At 36.0% G+C, this 18,572-nt stretch overlaps 1 protein-coding gene across 1 annotated transcript in view; it reads right to left on the bottom strand.

The window, feature by feature from the left end:
• The window catches only part of GRM1 (glutamate metabotropic receptor 1), a 416,528-nt gene that overhangs the window by 21,929 nt on the left and 376,027 nt on the right, over positions 1–18,572 (bottom strand). Inside the window, 2 exon segments of the mRNA XM_020986558.2 lie at positions 11,220–11,638; positions 11,641–12,152. Of these exon segments, the coding sequence (XP_020842217.1) occupies positions 11,220–11,638; positions 11,641–12,152 (931 nt within the window).

Here is an 18,572-nt window from a genome sequence, read left to right on the forward strand (position 1 = left end):
CAGCTAGTGAGTGTCTATGGCAACATTTGAACTAAGTTTTGAATATACTGGGAATTTCTCAGACTGTTGCTATCACAGAATATGTGTGTGTGTGTGTGTGTGTGTGTGTCTGTATGTTGTATATGCATGTGTATATGTAAACACATATATGCACATGCACACATATACACATTATATATACATTCTATACATAGATGCTATATATAGTCTACATGTGTACGTGTGTGCATGTCTATAGGTATTTGTATATATACACATACATATATATTATATATAGTCTATATATATGCATACTATATATACAGTCTGTATATATGTGAGTGTGTGTGTGTGTGTATGTAATTTGCATGTGTGTGTGTGTACTGGAAACTCTTTCCCTACCCCCATAATATACCAGACACTGAGCTAGGTTCTGTACACATAAATAGTCCTAGACAGGAAATAATCCCTACCTTCAAGAGTTTACATTGTATAAGACATCATTACCTTCTTAAGAACCACATCTTGAAGTGAAATGGCTGATAATGAAATATGTTCCAGATTCCTAGAAACAAATTTGTTGAATTAATTCTGGCCCACAGAAGTTTTGTGGGACTTCTGACTTGTGGCTACATTAATATGCCAGTATTACAAAATAGGTTTCTTTGCTTAAATAGAATTTTCCTTCATCTTTCTCCTCCATTATCTTCCCCCTTTAATCCTCTCCACCAACACAAAAAGGAACTAAATCATAGATCTCTAGGGAACCTTCCAACAGTGTTAAGAATTTTGACATCTTAACCCTAGAATCAGCTCAGCTCAATTCAGCTCAGTTCAATTCAAACATTCACTAAAGTTCTCCTAGGTGTCAGGTCCAGCGCTAGGAGAAAACCTTGATCACAGTATGGGTATTGGATTTGTTGTTCAGTTGTTTTTAGTCATGACCCCTTTCGTGACTCCCTTTGGGAGTTTCTTGGCAAAGATACTAGATAATTTGGATACTTGGGATAAAATACTGGATACTTTGGATAAAAATGGTGTTACCCCGGTGTCTATGGGAGCCCTATCTGTGTAGCAAAACCTTTGTAGTCAATAAAAATTACTTATGGCATTTCTTTCCAACTTGCCAGGAAAGGGAACATGTCAAAGATCTTTTTTTTTTTTTTGATGACCACCAAAATTATTATGAGAGCTCAGATATGGAGACACACTTTCATTTGAGTTCTTGTATTTGGAAATTAAATATCCTTGCAGAATTTTAAGATGAGGGAAAAAGCTAAGTTAGTGGTAGAGGGAGAAAAGGAAAAGAGCCCTTATGGTTTTTTTTATTTAATTTTATAGAGAGCTTTTCACAGTTAATTCTCTAGATGGTCTATTTTTTTTTCTAATTACCATGCTCATAATTTGGACACTAGCGTCTAGGGTGCAAGTTCTGTCTGGTTTACGGCTGTGTGGATCAATGAACTAGGATTTACCCAAATGGGGTTAAATTAATCTTAGAATATAGCATTTACTCTCAATGATTTTTTCTACAAAAATAAATTTATTGTAATAACAACTATTAATGACTAATTTTGAGTTGTTATATATAAACAAATATCTATCTTTAGAGTAACATTTAAATAAATTAAAATTCCTTAAATATTTTATTTAAATAAATATAAATTTATATACTGAAATAAATTTTTTGACATCTTCCTTACTGATCTTCAACTGTTAGCATTCACCATTTAATTGATACTGGTTTCTAGCCTTAAGAAAAATTCTTTAACTCTTCATCTGATATATGAGGTTATCAAAAAATCTTCACTTTATATCCAGAGAAAGCTTCTGGAAATTAAAGGTTCCCCACCCCCCCAAGTCAGTTCTAATTGCTCTTGATGGAAGAACTTTCTCTGCAACTATTCAGCTAATTCCAAGAAAGGCTTTAGGTTTCTGCTTCTTGATCATTTTTTTATGGCTAGAATTGCTTTCTTTCATTTTCTCCTTCTGTGATCAGAACAGAAAAGTGGAAAAAAAGATGATAGATATTTGTGTGTGACTCTCCTACAACTAGCTTTATCCATCAGCTTCCTACCCTTTTTAATCACTTGACTTTGAAGCCTGTAGCTAATATAAAAGCTATTTTGCCTTAAAGATTATCTTTTAACTTTCTGAGTAAGGCTCCTGGCTTCTTTAAAGATCACTTTTTAAAGAACATAGGCTTTCTTTGCCAGAAAAAAAAAAAAAAACAACAACCCATACATTTTATAATACCTTTAAGCAAACATGAATGATTTTTACATTGAAATATATAAAACTTAATCAGATCTATTTTCATTACAAACCTAGATAATCCTCAAACAGGATAATCAATTCCTGAATAAGCAAGAGTTATAGTATAAACTTAAAAATTTAATATCTCACATATTTCAGGCAGAGATCAATAATAATTCATTTCAACAGCATGTTAAGATTTATAAAATAGTTTGCCTACAACAGCCTGGTGAGTGAGATAGTGTAAATATTATTACAGATGAGGGAATTGGGTCTTAGAGAGACGTAGTGATAATCCATGGTTATATGGCTAAAAAAATGGCAACTTTGGAACTTCATCCCAGGTTTCTGATTAGGTCACCTTGAGGATAGAATATGAGTATTCTAGTTTACTCATTCAAGATCTTTTAGGTCAGAAATTAACAAATTGCTTTTCTGGCTTATAAGGAGGTCTCTTGAGTTTTGATGGGCACAAACCAGTTTTCCTGGAGTTTGACCATCTTCTGGGAAGTTGATAACAGACTATTTGGGCCTGTGAGACTAAGAAATCACACCTTGGAGGAGGTACAAGTGATTTGTGATGCAACAACTCTAAAGCAATTCTTAATGTCCAGCTGCAGAATTATTCTTTACTGTCACCAAAATTATAATAAACCTTTTATTTGTATGGCATCTACAATTTTGTTTAAAACACTTCCATGTCTAATATCTGACTTTTTTCCTCACAACCATCACATATGAGATAGGTAGATAGATAGTTAAATAGGGGAGGTATTACTGTCCTCATTTCCCAAATGAGAAACTAAGACATAGAAGAAAAGATAAATGATGTCTCTAGTTACAGATATAATTCATAGCCCAGCTATGTTGTTTTTTTAACTCATTGGTACTCCCACACATACATATACACACATATATACATACCTCTGCATATATGTGTATGTACTTGTATATGTACATATACTTGTATATATACTCATATATGTATATATTTGTATATGTGTATTGTGCAAACATAAATATGTATACTTACAAGTATGTATGTATATATATATATATATGCACATACATACACACATATGAAACACACAGACACATGGTACAGGCCTCTGATTATATATGAGTATATAAGTGCACATACCTGGATGTGTAGATGCATAATACACCTACATGTGTGAGTACATGTATAGTATACATACCTGTATAATAATACATATATGCATATACATGAGCTTAAAACTGCACTCAGACTTTTGGAACAATCGGTACAGCACATATATGTGTTTGCATGCATGTTTATAGACAGATAGATGCATACATACATATATGTGTGTATGGCATAACTGTAGTTTTGTTCATTTGGAAAACTCCCATTTTGGAAACTCTCTCTATAGTTGCTAGACTTGTGACTACTTTTTAACATAGTTTTATAGTCTTAGAGAATTGCCTGGGGATTGGTTATTGTCCTTTATTCTTGACGAAGACCAAAATGATGTCACTATGCTAGAGTCAAGTTATACTGTGTCCGACTATGGTTGATCAGATCAATATGAGCTTGGAATGTTGCAGCACAGGTTGGCCACAAACAATCCGTGTGAACGTTTGGGGTGGATTCTCTAAATTTGCATATCTTGTGGTTTTTCTGAGCTTTTTCAATTCTGCTTTGCTCACAGAGCACAGAGCCTTCTCTGATGTGGGCATTCCATGCTGGGTAGTTCTGTGCCAGTGTTACCCATGTCACACAATCAATCCCAAAATTCTTAAGAGTGACCTTGAGAGTGCCTGGGTAACTGGCAAGTTAAATGACTTGCTCATGGTCATGCAGCTGGTATATGTCAAAGAGAAGACTAGAACCATGATCCTCTTGGCTCCAAGGCCAATCTTCTACTATACCATGCAGCCTCTCATATCTGTATCTATAATGTAAGCTCTTGCATATTAGAAATGAATATGTTGAATGAATATATTCTTTTAGTCATAAACAAGGAGATAGAACATAATATCCATTATAACTGTGCATGGAAATTATTTTTTAAGTATAAAAATTTTATATTAATTTTTATTTTATATTTCATTTTTTAAAATTTTAGTATAATTCATCCCTATCTGCACATTAATGCTTTCAGCCTAAAGTCAAGGAAGCAATTTCATGAGACTATTGATTTTTCCTAACAGTCTCTGTTAGGAATAGATGTGACTATTTCTCTGTATCTGTAGCAACATTACCAGTTATCTAAGGAATTAGGCTTACTTTGGTAGTGTCTTAATCCTTGTGTTTCCCATCAAAGACATGATATATAGATTGTATTTGTTTACCAGTTACAGTTTTTCCTTGGAGGCAAAAAGTAGCTTTTTATCCTTTAAACCAAGTTAAATCAGTAAATCATACAATTTTAAAAAAAACTTGATTTAATCATTGTAAGAAATTTTCCTTGGAGGTAGGGCACCATAGCCATCTGTTCCCTGTATCCTATTCTAGTTGGATAGCTGTGGGATCTATTGACATCCAGATATATATTTGAGAAGAAGAATATGAAAGGATCTAGATCTTTTGTAAGAAGTAAAAGCTTGGTTTAAAAAATGCAATGTAACTTTATATTTCATGGAAGCACAGTGTCAGAGCTCTGGAATGTTTTTCTCCTTCCCTTGACCAGACCTAAGTCTTCCTCTATACCGCCTCTCTTTTCCCTTTCTCTTGCACAGTTAGGTTAGCTACTTAGCCCCCAGTTTTCAGTAGCCAAACTTTTCTTCTCTTTACCTTATTCTTTCAGTATTTTGCTAGGTGACTGGCTAGGCAATAAGAGGAAAAAATATTTGACCACTGGTTTTCCAAACACTTCCTTATTTTATATTGCAAACTTTCTGTTTATAACACATTTATTACTTAGATATCAATAGGTGAACTCACACCTATTGATGAGTAAAGAATTAGGTTTTTTACCAAAATGTGGTTAGATTTTTGACCTCACTATTGCTTCCTTCTTTTCTTGTCATGTTGCAAATGGCTTCTGTATTTTTTTTGCTTCCCAAAAATATTTTGAACCAGTACATTTTTCACACAAACTCTTTGATCTTAGTATAAATAACACCTTGACTGAATTTAAAAGCTAAGCTAACAGATGGAATCCTATGAGAATAAAATGACCCAATCTTTGCTAGGAACAGATAAGTGTGTGTGGACAGGTTAAAGGGGTATTATATCAAACCAGATATCCTCATATGGAGCTGCTATTATGCTGATTTATGGTAAAACCTTGTGTTTCAGCAGATGAATTTCAGTTGTAAACAGAGCACATCTTTACATTTTAAAAACTCCACCTAACTGAAGATTGTATAGATGGCTAAAACAAAAGTTTTAGTGACCATATATGAGAACCAAAGCTTAAGCTTGGGAACTTGAATACAGGGCTCTTCATACACGTATGTTTGAATTTGAGACAGAAGGTGTCATACATGTAATTATTGTCTATAAAAATCTGATAATGTTTCAGTGGTATAGTCATTTTTATCTCATACTTAAATCTAAGAAATTTCTTTTGTCATTTTTGAAAGAAATCTATTTTTAGATAGTTTTCAAAGGCATTTTATGCGACACAGAAGGACAACAAAAATAATGCAATGTTTGTGACTTTGTGTGAGTGTGTTGTTCCTTTATTAGGTATTGGAGTCCCACATAATGCTTAGTATCTTCACTCATAATACCCAGAATTTTTACATAAGACTCATGTAAGTATTTTACCAGGGTTAGTCTCCAAGTTTATCTGCTCTTTCTCCTATTTCCCAGCCAAATTAACCTTTCCTGTATTACATAAAATTTGAAAAGCTCTTTTTCAGGTTATCTTATTTAAGCTTCATAACAATTCTGTGAGGTAGTTGCTATCCCATACTCGTTCTACAGATAAGGACGCTGAGGCATGATGAGAGGCTAAGTCACTCATCCATGGTCACATTGCTAGTTAAGTATTGAAGTCAGCATTAGAACCCAGGTCTATTCTAACTTTCGTTCCACTATGCTTTCCATTATACCATGCTGTTTCTCTGTCTCCTCAAGTTCTTAATAGGCATCTGGCTACTTGATCTTGGTTAAGGTATTAAATGTTAATAGTGGTAGTGATAGTGACCCATTGACTATATGTTACAGTTGTCATTTAAATTGTATTTATAACCCTTAATTGTCCTCATAATTTAGTCATGGCCCAAACTTTAAGGTCGTGATAGTTGCTTAACTGTTTAAAAAACCATAAAGTGAAGTGAATGTTGCAAAAACAGAGTTACATTGCACTCCCTGCCCCCCCCCCCCACCCCCTGCCATATATCTCAGAAACAGCCGGCTGGAAGGATGTTTTGAACTGGCAGCTCTTCAGAGTAAAATTGAAAACGATAGGGTAACTTGGAAACTATTCATTATAGCATCTGGTCTGTGTTTATAGCTACATATGCAGACTGCCGAACACCCTCAGCACTCTGTAAACTTAGTGATTACACATCCAGAATGAAATAAGTTCATTAGATGACTTGCTATCCAGAGTACACTGCCCCATGTTTTATAGTTGGCATAACTCTCCTTGGTTTTTGTTACTACAGAAAACATCAGATTGTTTTTCATTTTAACTTTGGAAAAGATAAACCAGGGAAATATTGAACATTAACAACAAAAGCAGAAACATTGGGGCTGGACTATTGTTATATTTTAAAGTTACATTTTCCAAAATAGAGTGTGGGAAGAAAACATGGGAAGTTTTAAAAAATGAACTGTCAAAAGGAGAAAACCAACTAGCAGATTGTCTGATGATTTTGTTTTGGTTGAAATTTAGCCAAATAATTCCATTTGGATCAGCCCAGTTATCAATAGCTCATGAAAAGTTGCTTAATGAAAGTTAATTTTAATATATGACTAAATAATAAGTTGCATTCATGCAGTGCTTTTATAATTACAAGGTATTTCTTGCATGTGATCTTGCTTACTCTTAAAAATAACTCTATGAGATAGAGGGTATACCCATTATTACCCCAATTTGATAGCTGTGGAAACTCATTAGCATCTTACTCATCTTAAGTATCTCAATGCAGATGATATATCTGGTTTACAGCTAGAAACTGTTATAAACTACTGAAGCCGATTTAATGGTTATGCAGTTTTTCAGTGAATTCAGGATTGCATGGATAGCCAATAGATTAAATTCATCCTCAAATGAATTTACTCCCCTAAATTATTTATGAGAACAGAAAATGGACCCTGAATAAAACCTTAGATTATGTAAAAGAAATCATAATTTCCCTCCAGGCACAAAACACAGAAGAGAAAAATCCCCAGGTTTTAAAGAAAGCAATGCCAGGATACCACAGGCAAACAAAGTGGGACATGGCAAGCTGCAGTAATGCCTGGCTGCCTACACAACGATTTGTTTCTGGTAGTTATGGAATCACCACCTTCCTACTCATTTATAAGTATTCACTGGAGCCACATGCTTCTGAAATCAGTGTACTGGTTGCATATGTTGGGGAGTTCAGGATCTCACAAAGGCACAATCCTTCCACTTGGGTTCTTGTAATTTATGTGAGATAGAATATATCGTAGTGAGTCAAATACTAAAAGATGAACAAAAAGCTTCAATCAGCTAAGAGATAATAGGTAACTTTATTTCAGCTCCATTTTATGAAAGACTTTTCCTTTTGCTTTACATTTCTGATTGGACAATGTCTGATGATGCTTTTACCTGTAACAAAGCATTGGAGGCCATTGTCACAGCAACCTATTGACTGACTCTACTATTGTAGCTTTCCACTTTGTTTCACATACCACTGAAGTTGGGGGGCCAAACTAAACAGCAATTTTCTAAATACTCTAGAAATTTGATGTGACTTTTGACCTTTTAGATCCCTAGAATGTTGGGGAAAGCCCATGAAGACTTTAAGGCAGTACCACTATAAATAGCATATGGTATAATGCACCATTTTATTAGTTTGTGAAGATATAAATTTGGAGTCATTTAGTTTCTTAAAAAAATTGATAAAGACAGTTTAATAGGGACAAAAAGTTTGAAAACACCATATGTATGTGTGTGTTCAAAAGCAGAACGACTAGAATAGAATATTTTTTAAAAAAAATGCAAATCCTGTTGCTATAAGTGACATGTCAGATTCCTTTCCTTTCAGAAGATACCTATTCAATGTCACAAAATCTATGGAAAATTTTGAAGCACCATAATAAGGGTAGAAAAATTCCTAAAAGAAATAGTGGTGAAGAAAAAGAAAAATAAGAGAGAAAAATGCACTAGTCTATTTTTCTTTTCAAGGTTATCTCCCAAATAACTTTTTAGATTAGACTATTTTCCTTCTTTTTCTTTCTCACCCTTCTAATTTATTCCCCTTCCATTTGGCCCAAATCTCTCCTACTTCATTTTCCTTTGGACTCAGTGGACCTGGACTTATCACTGGTCATTTGTGACCGAATTTCTTTTCTTTCCTTATTTTGTTGTTCTGCTGTTGAAATGCTTGCCAAGAGCTAACCACCTGGAAGTTGGTTCAGGACTGGGGATTTAATCAGTCATGCAAACCATGACAAAGCATAGGCAACCACAGGGTTGGCCTGGTATGCGTATGATCAATAACTCATTTATAACATAAAGTCTTAGATGATTAACTTGGGCACCAAGTGATTAAAAGACTTACCCATGATCACACATCTAGTATAGGCCAAGACTATAGGGGATTCTAGAAGTACTCAGAAGCTAACTGTTTTGTGTTCCTTATTTTTCATAGGAATAGAAAGAAAGTGAATCTTAAAGTTAAAGTAAATTGACTACAAATTATTTGTGGACATTCCCAGTCTATCAAGACCCTGAAAGATCTGCCTGCCGATTTCACTTTTTGGGTATAAATCTTCAGGTAGAATTCAAATTCTGTTTTTAAAATCTGTTAGTCCTTTGTTCTTGTTCTGATTCCTGAGGAATGGGGGAAACTGGTGGCCTCCCACTTATTCCCCCCACTGTCATGGCTTTTCCCTATGCAAGAGTAGAATCAAGGTCAACAGGGTCTTTCCCTTACTACATATTCTACCAAGCCTCATTAGTAATTTCACTAGAGGGTAGGTGGGGACAGTAGTAATTTCATGTTGATAGAAATGTGTCTCCTTCTTTTGGAAAAAAGATTGAAAATCCATCTACTGTTTAATAAGTACAGAAATAACATCTTTAAGAATAGGTATGCTGGTTTCTGAGCACATTTTTAAAACACTGGAGGATGGGGGAAGTTCTGTACTTGTTCAAATCTTAGCATAGTTATCTTTTTAGGGCATGGGGAAGAAGCTTTCAGACCTGTGAATTTTTCCCAGTAAGGGACTCTTAAAGTAGAAACTCCCTCATTAATGATCAATAACTCATTTATAACATAAAGTCTTAGATGATTAACTTGGGCACCAAGTGATTAAAAGACTTACCCATGATCACGCATCTAGTATAGGTCAGAGGAAAATTTTAATCCATTTCTTTTTAACATCTAGGCTAGCTCTGCAAACACTAGATTGTACTGACTCCCTGGAATGCTTAGCATGCAATTATTAGAACTATTATTTACTTTATTAGCCTGTTTTCCTCATCTGTAAAATGTGGATAAAAATCGTGACCTGCCTCCCTCCTCAATATTGGGTATTGGGAAGCACAAATGAGAAACTTGCGTGTGGAAGTGATTTGAAGAGCATATAAAGTCTTGGACAAATCTAAGGTACTTAATTGAGTTAAAAAGAACTAGTATGTGCAGGGCATTGTGCCAGCTGTGGGATATTACTGAAAACTCCTTTCCATTAAAAAGTGAAATTAAATACAACAGTAAGGAAAATAATTTTCTTCTATAATTTTCAAATTTATGTTACAAAGTGTGAATTTTATTCTAAAATATATAAAAGTCATAAGAACTTTGAATTTATTATGGGTGTAAGCTAGAGATGAAAAATATATGTTCTTGAGTAAAAGAAAATAAAAGCAGGAAGTGGGGCCATGGAAGGGCACATTAAACAAACTGGTGCAGATAAGAAGAGAGAAAGGATCAAGGCATCAGTGTTCTTATGGAGTCCCAAGATAGAGACCTCACATTTTGTTCTCCTTCTTTTTTGTGTAGTTTTAACCTAGGGAACCAGATGGTATAGATGGATAAAGAGCTAGAACTGGTGTCAGGAAGACCTCAGTTCAAATCCTTCCTCAGATCCTAACTAGCTGTGTAATTAATCCCAGACAGGTCCTTTAATCTATGTCTGCCTCAGTTTCTTCATCTGTAACATGAGGATAATACTGGTGCCAAAAATTAAGTCACTTGGACTAATGGTATGGCTGTTGAAATATGCAGTATCTCCTTTATTTTCTGCTTAGTTTGTCTATCTTCATACACTTTCTGCTGAGACTGGCACTGGTATAACTGCTCAAAGTTCTAGACTGACAAAGTTCACATAGGAGGTATGCTGAAAGTTGGCCCGTACAAGAAACAAGAACTACCAGTTATGATTTCACATCCAGACTACTATGACCTGAGGTCTCACCATATCATGTTCCACAAAGCTTATTGAATTCTCGCTAAATGTAGAGCACTATATAAAGCATTATAGCATTATTGATTCAGAGCTGGAAGGGACCTCAGAGTCTAGGTCCTTTAACAGGTGATGAATCTGAGATAGAGAGAGATTAAGTGTATCTGTAAGGGATAGGATATAAACCACCAATAGAGTTCCAGCCATAACTGCTGGCCAAGACTATAGGGATTCTAGAAGTACTCAGAAGCTAACTGTTTTGTGTTCCTTATTTTTCATAGGAATAGAAAGAAAGTGAATCTTAAATCTGGTAGAAGTTGAGAAAACGAGGAAGGTAAAAATAGCAGAGGAGAAGGGAGATAGGGTTGGGGAAAAAAGGTAGGAGGCAATAGTAAAAAAAATAAGGAGAGAGAGAGAGAGACAGACAGACAGACAGATAGACAGACTCCCAGGTCAAATAACTCACTTTGCATTGCCTGCCCCTGGCTTCTTTCTCCGGAAAATGCTGAGGAAAGTATTGGAGCGGCAGGGCAGCTTGCCGTCCCCGACGTGCATGCGTACCACATCTGAGGTGGTGAAGGCACTGCGGACATTCCTCTCAGGCTTAGCAATGATGATGTACATCTTGGGTGTGAACATGCATCCCAGTGCTACTGTCACACTGAGGCTCACAGCAAAGCAGGTAGTGATAATCTTGTAGTTGCTCCCGAAGTAGATGGGCACAAAAGCCAGCCAGATGATGCATGTGGTGTACATGGTGAAAGCAATGTACTTGGCCTCATTGAAGTTAGCGGGCACATTTCGGGTCTTGAAGGCATAGTAGGTGCAGCTCATGATGAGGAGTCCATTGTAGCCCAGGGGGGCCACCACACCCAGGTTGCTGGTGTGTTGCAGATCAAGTAGACTTCCTTGATGCTGGGGTAAGACAGGATAGGCATGGGGGGCTCCATGACAATCAGGGTCACCACCAATGTTAGCTGCACACTAATCAGGATGGAGGCAATGATCACTTGGGCCCAGGCGCTCATGAACCGGGGCTTCCTAGTGCATATTTTCTTCTTGCTCCCAGCCAGGATTCGTGCAATACGGTTGGTTTTGGTCACCAAAGCAGAGTAGCACATGGCAGAGGAGAGTCCAACCAGGAGGCGCTGGAGGTAGCATGATGTGATGGTGGGCTTGGCGATGAGGGTGAAGGGGCACACATAGCCAAGGAAAATGCCAGCTAGGATTATATAACAAAGCTCTCGGCTGGAGGATTTGACCACTGGAGTGTCCCGGTATAGAACAAAGATGAGGGTGACAAACAGGGTGACCAGAATGCCCAGGCAAGAGAACACCACAGCTACAATAGACTCTATGTTGCCCCATTGAAGATAACGAACAGTGATGGGTTCACAGCCTGTTTGTAAAAAGAGGGGAGGGGGGAAGAAAGGAAGGAAGGAGGAAGAAAGGAAAGGAAGGAGGGAAAGAAAGGAAGGAAAGAAGGAAGGAAGGGAAGGAAAGGAAGGAAGGAAGGAAGGAGGAAAGGAAGGAAGGAGGAAAGGAAGGAGGAAAGGAAGGAAGGAGGAAAGGAAGGAAGGAGAAAAAGAAGAAAGGAGGAAAGGAAGGAAGGAGGAAAGGAAGGAAGGAGAAAAAGAAGAAAGGAGGAAAGGAAGGAAGGAGGAAGGGAAGGAAGAAAGGAAGAGAAGAAAAAAGAATCAAAGGCTAATAGGAACCAATGAGGAAGAAAATCAGCTTTCCAAACATAGATATTTCATCATCATTCTTGATTTTATATTACTTTAATGCATCTTTATAATATAGATTATTAAATAAATTTGATAGGCTGTTTTCCCCTCCTTTCAAATCATATCCTCTGAAATTATTTTAAACAAAAGCTTACCATAACTAATAGAAGAACATTTTGTTCTTTCCCCTATCATCAACTAATCATAAATTGGTTTCACTGTTTAGAGTAGTTCTGCATTGTTTTTTTAAAAAAATGGCCTTAAGTAATTTTTATCTAATGAAGAAATGATCAGTGATAATGATGGTGATGATGACGATGATGAAGAAAAATACTACTTTTTCTTTTAGATACAAAAACTTATGTCTATCTTTTGCTTCCACTACTGAGGGATCTTAGAGACCTTAGACTTAGTTCCACATGGGCTATGAAAAAGTATTGGAAAAGCAGAGAAATTAGAAGAATAACAACAACTAGTGTTTATGTAGTGCTTTAAGGTTTGCAAAGGATTTTATATATATTAGCTCAATTGTTCTTCACAACAATTCTGGGACATAGCTACTATTATTATCCCCATTTTATAGATGAGGAAACTGAAGCAGACAAAGGTTAAAGGATTTGCCCAGGTCACCATGTTAGTAAGTATCTGAAGCAAGCTTTGAATCCAAGTGTTTCTGAGTTCAAGTCCTGAACTCAGCTGTGCCCTTGGGGTATGCAATAAGACTAGAGATCCAGTTTTTCCAAGATAGTGGCAAAGTTCTACTGCAAATGTCTACTTTAAACTGAAATTCAGGCACATACTAGCTATGTGACTGTAGGATAAGTGATGTAACCTCTCAGTGCTCTAGGGAACTCTCTGTATTGATGGTACAGGGAGGAGACCTTCATTGGGAGAGGGAGTTTCCCCACCTGGGAGTTCCCCTTACCAAAGAAAACAGATGCTCAGTATTTATCCCCAACCCCTGGGAGATGACATTCCACTGAGAAGTTAAGACATACATAGAGATAAGCAGCTTAAAGGTAATTTGGGGAGTAAAAGAAAACTGATAATTGTGGGGATCAGGGAAGGCCTCAGAGAGGAGGTAACATTTGGGCTAAACCCTGAAGAAAGATAAGGATTTAGAGAGACAGAGATGAGTACGTCCCAGGCATGGGGCACAGGATATGTAAATGCCTGGTGGCGAGGTATGGAATATTAACTTTGGGAAATTGCTAGCTGTTCAATTTGTTTGGAAACCAGAACATGTGAAAGAGAATAAAATGAAATGAGTCTGGAAAGGTAGATTGGAGGCATATTTTTTGTTGTTGTTATTGAGTTGTTTCAGTCACGTCCGACTCCCCTTGATCCCACTTGGGGTTTTCTTGGCAAAGATACTGGAGTGGTTTGCTGTTTGTATCACAAGCTCATTTTACAGCTTGGAAAACTGAGGCAAACAAGGTTAAGTGACTTGCTCAGGGTCACACAGTTAAGTGTTAGGTTGGATTATGAATTTGGGTGCTCCTGATTCCAGGCACCTGGCACTCTATCCACTGTGCCATCTATAAATGAAAGTTCAAGAAGTTTGTATTTCATACTAAAGGTAATTGAAAACCATTAGATGTTTTTGAGTAGGGGAATGGTATGGATAGACTTATACTTTAAGAGGATGATTTTGTCAGTGATGCAGAGGAAAGATTGTAGAGGAGAGAGACTAGAAGAAGGAAGACCAGTTAGGATACTAAAAACAATAGTCCAGCATAGAGTTGAAGAGGGTCTGAAGTAGGGCAGTGGACATGTGAGTGGAGAGAAAAGGACAAATGCTACAGATGTGCAGAAGGTAGAATTAGCAAGTCTTGAAATTGATTGTAGATGAGAGTTGAGGGAGAAGGAATAGTAAAGGATGAATCCAAGGCAAAAGCCTGGGTCAATAATAATATGAAGCTAGGAAACAGACAGACAGAGACACACACACACACACACACACAAATAAGGAGAGTCTCTATGACACTCTCAAATTCTCTCTCTAATAAATATATATGTATAATAATATATGTATGCATACACATATAGGTATAGTAATTACATATTTATATAATGTATAATATTAATATATTGTGCTATGATATATTTATATGATATTCCTATATAATAAATATTTATTTATTTATATATAAACCTGTTGCAACCCTTATTCTGAATAAGTGAATAGCTACTGAAATGGGTCCAGGCTTAGTTTGTGCTGGAGAAAATATATCAGATCCAGAGAATTTTTAAGATTTTTTTTTCTTCTTGAGAGTCTTTCTGATGGAGTTTATCATTTTGAGAAGTTCCCTTATGCTGTGTGACCTATTTTAAGAAGTGAGTAGTATTGGATTGCATTCAGTTGAATTCCTATGAATATTTAATCTAAATTCTAGCACCATTTCATTGCAGAACAGACTCATGTTTATGTATCACATGTCTTTATATGGAACATGAAAATGATCGTAAAGTTCTTTGCAAGAAATAAAGTGTGATATTAAAGGCTGAATTAAAATATGTAGTTCTCACATAAAGAAAAAAATGTTTGAGAATCTTATTACATTAACAACTTCAAAAATCATTATAATTAGACATATAACAATTATCTTCATAGTCAAAATACAAAATGTTCCAAAGTAGTTTATGAATTCATTTAAAAAACATTTTTTCTTCTTTAGGCATGTGAATACAATTGTGTTATTAAATGACTGGAAAAGTTTATTATAACATAAGCTAATACACCATAAAAAAAAAAGCCAACCCTGGCTATTTTTTTCCACTAAAATTCAATTTGAGCTCAATCCAAAAAAGAGAATTTCTTCATGGAATGCAAGAGGCCTAGGATTGCTCCATTTTTTTATCCCTAGCTCCTAGCAAGTGCTTGGCACGTGGTAGGTATTTAATAACTGCTTACTGATTGATTTATTAATTGATATCTGGCAAACATATGGCAAAGCAAACTATTTAGTATTTTAAATATTCCCTGGTGGTTTTTTTGTACCTGTGAATTTTCCATTTTGCAAATTAATTTAAAATTTTAAATAGAGTGGCTTATTAATAATTCACTCAAATTCGGTAGAAACCCAGACTAGACATTTCCTTCAGGATTTTGATGAACCCATGATCTTATGAGTACGAGTATTCTTCCTTTAGTATAAATTGCAGCTCAGTTATCTATACCTTCCTCTGTGTGATTCTTCCTGTTGACTTTCCATAGATCCTCTCTAGAAAATTCACCTAACGTGATGAAGGCTTTTCTTTGTTTAAAAACATATACACACATAAATACACACATATGAGCATATGTGTGTGTATATATGTGTAGATATATACATACACATATACACATACATACATACATACATACATCTCATGGATAGCCAGGGCATCATTCAAGCTATCTGTTATCACTCGCTACAGCTATATGGCCATGCCACTTCTGTCTCTTGTTACGCACGTCCTTTGTAATATCTTTTAAGCCACTTATTAGAAATATGTAGCAGCCTACTCAATGAATCTTCCTTTTTTTCTTTTTTGAAACAAAGACTTTTTAAATTCTTTTTTTAGTTCCAAATTCTTTCTCTCCCTCTACTCCTTCCCTTACCCAATAAGAAGGCAAGAAAAACAAAATCTATTTCAAATGTGTATATTCTTGCAAAACAAATTTCTGCATTTGCCATGTTCCCCAAAGAGCAAGAAAAATAAAATAAAAAATATGCTTCAGTCTGTACTCTGATTCCATCAGTTCTCTATCTGTAGGTAGATAACATGTTTTATCATGAGTCCTTTGGAATTGTGGTGGGTCATTGTGTTGATCAGAGATATTAAGTAAGTCTTTTCAAGTTTATTATCTTTATAATATGGCTGGTTTTATGTAGAATATTTTCCTGGTTCTGCTCACTTCACTTTGTATCAATTCATATAAGTCTTCTCTGTTTTTCCTTCATCATTTCTTATAGCATAATAGCATTCCATCACAAGAATATACTACAATTTGTTCAGCCATACCCCAATTGATGAGCATCCCCTCAGTTTCTAATTCTTTGCCAACACAAAAAAAGAGACGCTATAAATATTTTTGTACATGAGGTCCTTTTCTTCTTTCTTTGATCTCCTAGGTATATAGCCCCAGTAGCAGTATTACTAGGTCAAAGTGTATGTACAGTTTAATAGCCTTTTTTTGTTTTTAGGCAATTGGGGTTAAGCGACTTGCCCAGGGTCACACAGCTAGTAAATGTCAAGAGTTTGGTCTGAGGGCATATTTGAACTCAGATCCTCTTTAGGGCCAGTGCTCTATATGCTGTGCCACCTAGCTGCCCCACCTAGCTTCCCCTTAATAGCCTTTTGAGCATAGTTCCAAATTGTTTTCCAAAATGATTGGATTATTTCACAGCTCCACCAATAGTGCATTAGTGTGACCATTTTTTCACATCCCCACCAGCATTTGTCATTTTCCTTTTTTTCCCCCAATTTTAGCCAATCTGATGGATATGAATGGTACCTCAGAGTTATTTAATTTGCATTTCTCCACTTATTAGTGATTTAAAACATTTTTTTCATTTGCCAATTAATAGCTTTGATTTCCTCTGAAGATTGCCTATTCATATCCTTTGACCATTAATCAACTGGGGAACGGTTTCAATGTATCTTTCTGTGGTCCTCTGGATCACTTGTAATTTTGATTCTTCCGGCATTGTAGCATTCTGTGATTCACAGCCGTACAGCAAAAACATAGACTTTTCTAGGACCGCGAAGTGTCAGAAGAGTGGTAAAGGTTTTATTATTAATCTCTTATTATTCAGTTCTGAGGCTTAGTTCATTACCTATATGCAATGCTTTTCTTAGATTATATGTATGCCTGGGGAAGGGGAGAGGGAGGGTATGTGTGTATATGTGTGTGTGTGTGTGTGTGTGTGTGTGTGTGTGTGAATGCATGGATATACACCCTCTGATGTCATGATCTGAACACTATTTTTCGTCTATTTTGTTTTTCTGATCTAAATGAGTGACAATGTATCTCACTGAGGAATCCCTGTAGTGCTATAAGGTTTCATTCAATACAGCACAGCATATTCTACAAAGAAGAACATCTGTAAACAAGTCAATAAACATTTACTAAGCACTTAGAGTGAGGTACGGGTAACTAGGTGTCAAAGTGGATGGAGTATCTGGCCTGGAGTCAGAGAGACTCATCTTCCTGAGTTTAAATCTTGCCTCAGATACTTACTAGCTGTGTGGCCCTGGGCAAGTCACTTAACCCTGTTTGGCTCAGTTTCCTCATCTGTAAAATGAGCTGGAGAAGGAAATGGCAAACCACTCCAGGATCTTTGCCAAGTAAAACCTCAAATGGGGTCACGAAGAGGGGGAAACAGCTGAAAGATGACTGAACAACAGTACCATGTGCCAGGCACTGTGCTAAATGCTGGGGACACAAAGAAAGGTAAGTTCTCAAACACTAATAGTGAAACTTTCTTCTGTTTGGATTTTGCACAGGACATGACACTAGTGAGCTCCTCTGTCAGTATATTTCTCCATTCTATGCCTTATTTGATATTGATATTCAGCAGACTGCTGAAGACAAAATTTACCTGTGTGGTCACATCCAACATGGAACTTTTTTTTTTTTTGATTTGGCTATATATATGTGGGCAACAATTGAGGGAAGACTTTGAAGTTTCATTATGTGCTAATGAGTAAATTTCCCCCCCCCTTTTATACTTTCCCTGTACCACAGCTGCTACAGAATCTTATATTCTACATATGTGTTGTCTGGAAAAACCCAAAACATGAGAATGGTGAAATCTTTTGGCTATATGCTCTAAGAGCCTCTTATTCTCAATCTGCAAATTTAAGTCACAATCCGAGATATATACTGGCACATATTCTTATCCTATTAGGCTTCATTTTTATTCTTCGGAAAAGGTTAGAAAAGCTAATATCCTTGGAAAAACAGAATAACTTTCACTTACCATATGTTTATAAACATAAAATATCATGTTCTTATAACATTTAGTAGCAAAGCCGTAGTTATTTTCCTTTCAATGAACATCAATCAATCAGAAACTGCACATGAATGCATTTGGTGGGAGAAT

Source organism: Phascolarctos cinereus, unplaced genomic scaffold (assembly GCF_003287225.1).
Source record: "Phascolarctos cinereus isolate Bilbo 61053 unplaced genomic scaffold, phaCin_HiC Scaffold_5;HRSCAF=322, whole genome shotgun sequence".
Classification (NCBI taxonomy): Eukaryota; Metazoa; Chordata; class Mammalia; order Diprotodontia; family Phascolarctidae; genus Phascolarctos; species Phascolarctos cinereus.